Here is a 6,578-nt window from a genome sequence, read left to right on the forward strand (position 1 = left end):
GTCATTTATTGTTTATTGGTGTAATGTAAGTGAAAAACAAATGTGATATTTTTTTTTAGTATTAAAAATTTGTTATCACTTTTCCAGGTTGGTTGTCATGTTCTAAATAAGAACCCAAAAAGATTCTTTCAATTCTTCAATTCGCCCCCATCTCTCTCTGTCTCTCTCCAAAAAAATAAAAATAAGAATTATCTTCTTCTTCACTTTATTTTCTTCTTCTTCATCTTCATTGAAGCTCAAAAACACCACACTTCTTCACTCAGGCTTCTTCTTGGCTGTGTGACTCGGAAACAACAACATTTTGGTACAATACCACACTTCTTCTCTCATCTCAAATGCCTTTCCATTTGTTTTATTCTAAAATAGGAAAATAGAGAAACTTCCTTATGTCTTTCCCTTTCATTTTTCTTTTTTAAAAAAACCCACTTTTCGTCTTTGGAAATGCTAAAGATGGAGTCTTTTTGACCACCCAAAATCCACAAACTAAAAAAAAACCCTTCCCAAAAAAAAAGAGAGGGCTTTTCTCTAGAGAGAGAGAGAGAGAGAGAGAAAATAGAGAGAGGTTGATTGATGAAGAAGAAGAACCTACTTTTTGAGTCATTGGTAACGCTAAAGTTAGTGCCTTTCTAACAACCCAAATCCAAAAAAAAAAAAAGTTAAAAAAATGAGGGCTTTTTTCTAGAGAGAGAAAGAGTAGAGAGATTGATGAAGAACATGCCAACAGTGTGGTTCTCACTAAAGAGGTCACTCCACTGCAAGTCGGAGCCGTCGGAGGTCCACGACCCGAAATCCCGGCGCCAGCTCAGCACGATCCTGACCCGAAAGCCCGGCCGGTCCGGCTGCTCTCGCTCCATCTCCAACCTCCGTGACGTCATCCACGGCAGCAGCAAGCGCCACGTGGAGCGGCCTCCGAGTTGCAGCCCCAGATCCATCGGCAGCTCCGACTTCCTGAACCCCATCACCCACGAGGTCGTCCTCGGCGCCGCCAACAACAACTGCGAGCTCAAGATCACCGACAACGCCGGGCCCACCGCCGGACCCGCTTACGTGGGCACTCTCCGGCCCGGAACGCCCGGCCCGGGAGGCCAGCCGGGCATGCACTACTTCAACAACCCTTCCTTCAGGGCCGCCAGAAAGCCCGCCGCCACGTCGGACGGCCCTTCCAGCCGCAGGATCTCCCTCGACGCCGACCTCATCAACGGCTCTTCGCCGACCGTGACGTGTCACAAGTGCGGCGACCAGTTCGCCAAGTGGGAAGCGGCTGAGTCTCACCATCTCTCTAAACACGCTGGTAATTTTATTATTTTATTATTATTATTTTTATTTTTTGTGATTCGGACCGTAGAAAGTTTTTTGTTTTGCGAATTTGCGGGTTTTCTAGTAGTGGACTGGAGAGATGCAATTTTTTTTTAATTTTTTATTTTTTAATTTTTGAATTTTTGTGAAACTGAATTTGTGTTCGTGTTTGTTCTTTTTCGGTCTGATTTGGAGCGGGATGAGATTCTTTATTCCCAAGAAGTTAAAAAAGAAAAAAAAATTTGACCCGTCTTTTTCACTGGTCTGATTATTTAACTACCTCAACATAGTTAAAAAAAAAACATTTGAACTTCAACTTATATGGTCCTAAAATTCATTACAATGTATCATATTCACTGAACTCGCAGAAGAGTGTAATACAATGTTTTTTTTTTTTTTTTTTTACTTAAGGTTAGCTAAAAAAAAAAAAAGATAACTGTCAAATTTCAGTTAATTTAGTTTCAACTAGTTAAATAAACTTGAACATAAAATTTTGATTAATTCTAACCATTTTTTAATTTAACATTTTTTTGTTTTTATATTGTTTTCAGTAAAATTTCGGTTAATCTATAAATTTAACCATTTTTTTCCCCCATTTTAGAGCACAATACGAGTAAAAATATTTTCGAAAAAAATTTGTAATCAGTGACGGAGCTAGTAGAAGGAGACTCATCAAGGAAAATAGTAGAGATAATCTGCCGAACAAGCTGGCCGAAATCGGAGAACCAGTGGGGCCGGATCGAGCGCGTCCTAAAAGTCCACAACATGCAAAAGACATTGGGCCGTTTCGAGGAGCACAGAGAGACGGTCAAGGCCCGGGCCAGCAAGCTCCCGAAGAAGCACCCTCGGTGCATCGCCGACGGGAACGAGCTCCTCAGATTCCACGGGACCACTCTCTCGTGCCAGCTCGGCCTCAGCGGCTCGTCGAGCCTCTGCTCCTCCGAGCGCTGCAGCGTCTGCAGGATCATCCGCCACGGCTTCTCCTCCAAGAAGGAGCTCAGGGACGGGGTCGGGGTTTTCACCACTTCCACGAGCGGGAGCGCGTTCGAGTCCATCCAGGCCGTCGATTGCGATGATGATGTGGCGGGGGCCGGGACTAGGAAGGCCTTGATCGTGTGCAGGTACTGAAAATCGGGACTGATAATAAGGTTTTAACCTAATCAACTCGGGGAATTCGGTTAACGATTTTATTTATTTATTATTATTTTTTTCGGTTACCAACTTAAACGTTTGGGTTTAGGTTTAGCAAAGTAGCCAGCGTTTCGTAAATCTTAAGAAAATAACCACTGCATTTTATTTGCAAGTGTATTTTTACATAAATACTCATAAATAAGTTCAAATTTTTTTTTGGGTATTTATGTATATTTTTGTAAATATACGCGTGTAAATAAGCGTAAATAAAATAAAATGGCTATTTACATAAAATTTACCAAATGTTTCCTATTTTGCAAAAACAAACATTAAGCCGACTATATTCCTCCTAGTGGACGGTTGTTTTTAGATAAATAATCAATTATAAAAGGTAACACATTTTAATAATTTTATTTTACCCTATGATTAAATTTTTGAAAGTGATAAAGTGTATTTTTATTATATTTTTACTTTTTTAAAAGTATTATTTAAAATAAAAAAAATTTACGATAAAATATTGGATAATCTTGATTAACCTTTAAAAAAAAAAAAAAACCGCTTATATGAATAAGCTAACAAAAAAAGTTAAAATGCCGGTGTATATTTGCAGGGTGATCGCGGGACGGGTTCACCGGCCGTTGGAGAATGTTCAAGAGATCGCGGGTCAAACCGGGTTTGACTCGCTGGCGGGAAAAGTCGGGCTGTACTCGAATATCGAGGAGCTTTATTTGCTCAACCCTAGGGCTCTTCTTCCTTGCTTTGTGGTGATTTGCAAACCTTGAAACATAGATAATGCCATTTTTTTTTTCTTTTCAAATTATGTGAATGAGTCTTTTTTTTTTGTTCTCCTTCTCTTTTGCTTCCAATTTTTTGGGGGAGAGTTACGTTTTCCTCTCTTGTTTCTCTTCTTTTTGCGAGGGGTTAGAATTTCTTTAGAAATGTGATTTAGTCACACTTGGGATGTTGTTTCCAATTGTTGTGTAGCTAATGAAGAAATGTTTAACAATTCGTTATTAACATCAATTGTTTATTTATTTATTTTTGGGGAATTAACTTCAATTGTCAGTGAAAAGAAAAATCATTTTGTTTGCCATTTAATTGTACATGACGAGAATGTTAGTGTTGATTATTTGTTTTTGTAAATTTGAGATACTTTTATAAATATTTGATCACATGTCTCGTAAAAATATTTGTGTTACGATGATTCTTTCACATAATTTAGTTTCAACCCGTATATTATGGATAAAAAAAATACAATCTCTCTCCTTTGTTTAAATGTATAAGCTCGATCTAATTCTACAGCCTGGAATCGATTAATATGTTGTTATTGCGTAATAATCTATAAGATTATTTATTATTTACGTACTAAATAAAATTTTCAGTGTAGTATCTAATGCGAAATTTGATAAAATATGACAAATAACACATAAAATTTAGTTTCTACTCACATTTATATTGTAAAAATATGTTTCGTTGGACCGAATATTTTAAATAGCTAAATATATTATAGCGATCAAAGGTCGAATATTTGACATTGACTGTGTTTGGCATAACTTATTAAACCTGTTTTTAACTTTTTTTTGAAAGTTAAATCATATTTAAGAGTTTGAAAAAATTGATTTAAGTTGAAAAAATGCTTTTGAATATTTTAACCTAAAATCTAAAAGCTACATTTTATAACTTTTGTACGTAGTTTTTGCTTTTGAGTTTTATTTTCTCTTTTCTAACTCATTTATTCTCTTATTTTAATTTTTTATTCTAATTATCTTATTATTATTAATTATATTTTATATAAATAATTATTACTTACAAATATTAATATATATTTTACAAAATACTAAATCTGTGGTTAACAGCTACACTATTTTATAATAATTTACCAAATGCTTATCTGCTTTTAGAAACATAAATTTTTTTTACAGCAAATTTAAAAACATTTTTTTTTAAAATAAAGCCAAGTCAAACGGAACCAATATTATTGAAAATATAAGCCAATTATATAACCAAATTTCTCTACTTAAGTCACAATGTCACCACAACAACTTGAACTTAGATAAAAGGGACTTTAAAAAAAAAAAGGGAATTCTCAAAGCCTTGGATTGTACTTAATAACAGTTTTATACACATAATTAATATGTGAATTAAAGAATGTTTTGGTCACGGACTTGGACTGATTTTTCTCTCATATCATAATTGCCACGTCGGTGTCCTATAAATGTGAACCTCCATTGTCTCTTAGATTTTAAGACTTGCTTACCTCTACTCCCCCAAAAATAAAGGACCACAAAATTATTAAATGACGAAATAAATGGATTTAAATGTCTTGAAATGAGACATTTCTTACTATGCATGTATAAATAAACTATACATACATACACATACAAACAGAGAGAATTTAATACAGATTGGATAAGTCAGTTATTGTCATTATAAATTTACAAAAAAAAAAAAGAAAAAAAAAAAGAAAGAAAGCATGCAGTCCATGTTACAATTAGGTTAAGCTAAAAACAATTTTTTTTTTTTTTTGAAAGGATTGTTGTGTTCCATATGTTATCTGCAAGAATTTGTTTCTCAATTTTTTCTTTTTGTTCTTACATCTCCAATTGATCTTGTACACTTCATATTTTGTCACTCTACTTAGAAAACAAATAGAATATAAACGTGTATTTCTACATTTTTCGTTTTCATTCCCACAATTTTTCGTTTTCTCACTTAAACATCTGCACAGCTTTCAAATATTCTGAAGCACATGCAAACTCATAAATGCACACTAACAACACTTAGCCCCAATATTGGAGATATTGAAGTTTATTTATTTATTTATTTATCTTTAATTCTTTTTCAATAAATGTTTGGAAGGAAGGTAGCTAGGCAGTTGCACTTGCAGCATATGAAGCTAAATATATATATATATATATAATTATAATATATATATATATATATTATATATATATATTAATATATTGATAGACATAACTCCTTGACGTGGACTATTCATCTATTGGGCAGCCATGCAATTTTGGCAAGACAAGATAATATGACTATTCTTCTAACTATTTGTGTTCTATTTATAGTTTTAAATTTTTCTTCCACATCCAACTTATCGTTTTATCTTGTTCGCTGTGTCTCTCTCTGTGCAGTTTGGATTTAATAGACGTAGATTACATCATGCATTGTTGCACATTGACTTTTAATGATGAATTTTCATGTTGTCATTAAAAATATTAGAGTGAAGGTCTAAAAGGAAGAATAAGGCTCATGCCCTTTTATGTAGCCATAATTTAAGGACAATGTATTATCATTTATGATGTTATGCCTTTTCACATGGCTTGGATGGATGGGCATAGTCAAAAGAGTTGGCTATAAGAGAACTCACCTTTATGATTTCTTTTCTGATTTGTATATAAATAAAAAAGAGAAAAGATCCGATAGCAGGAAGTACAAAGAGAAATTTGAGTATCAGATCTATTAATTAATATACTAAGACTGCTTTAAAATATTTGTTAATTTTTTTTATGTAGTATTTGTTATTTCAAAAGTTGCTTAAAACTTGTAAAATGTTTGCATTAGTAAAATATTTTTGGTTGATATGGATCAATCACATTAATATTAGATTATAAATTGCTTATTAGTTATAAGTAACAATATCAATCATTGAGATCTCATACCATGCAGGTGACCTCATTAATTCTTCATGCTCGTTCTAAATTCGATGTACCGTTTGTACATTTAAGAATCTCATACCTCCAATGTTAGTAATCCTATCGTGGAATTGTCGAGGTCTCAACGGAGACTCGGCAATTGGAGCCCTTCCGGTGATCGTGAGGAGGAATAATTCGGATATAATTTTTTGATGGAAACACGTAAGAGTCACTGTTACGGGAGAAGTTTGGTTTTTGGGGAGGAGAAGCGGTCTCGGCCAATTGGGTTTTCAAGCAGGACGTGTATTTGGTGGAGAATAGGTATAGACATTGATATTTGGTAGCTAAATAAAAATTTAATTTGGGCGGTGGCGAGAGCGATTACTAGAGATGATGATTGAGACTTGTTCGGGGTGTATGGGCCTCTTCATGACCGATGTAAACAATCTTTTTGGGACTTTTTCTCGTCGACAATCCTCGCATGAGGAGGCCTTGAGTGGTAGTGGGTGA

At 34.5% G+C, this 6,578-nt stretch overlaps 1 protein-coding gene across 1 annotated transcript; it reads left to right on the forward strand.

Annotated features, from left to right (window-relative positions):
* Positions 1-3,465, forward strand: LOC149398466 (zinc finger protein-like protein). The gene is made up of 3 exons (XM_089615961.1): positions 1-1,291; positions 1,943-2,417; positions 3,038-3,465. Exons 1-3 carry the CDS (start codon positions 706-708, stop codon positions 3,207-3,209), a joined length of 1,233 nt encoding a protein of 410 aa, XP_089472087.1. The 5' UTR covers positions 1-705; the 3' UTR covers positions 3,210-3,465.
* Positions 3,466-6,578: the final 3,113 nt, after the last annotated feature.

This window comes from Urtica dioica, chromosome 5, assembly GCF_054948205.1.
Source record: "Urtica dioica subsp. dioica isolate 48M chromosome 5, U.dioica_male_clone48M_v1_H2, whole genome shotgun sequence".
Lineage (NCBI taxonomy): Eukaryota > Viridiplantae > Streptophyta > Magnoliopsida > Rosales > Urticaceae > Urtica > Urtica dioica.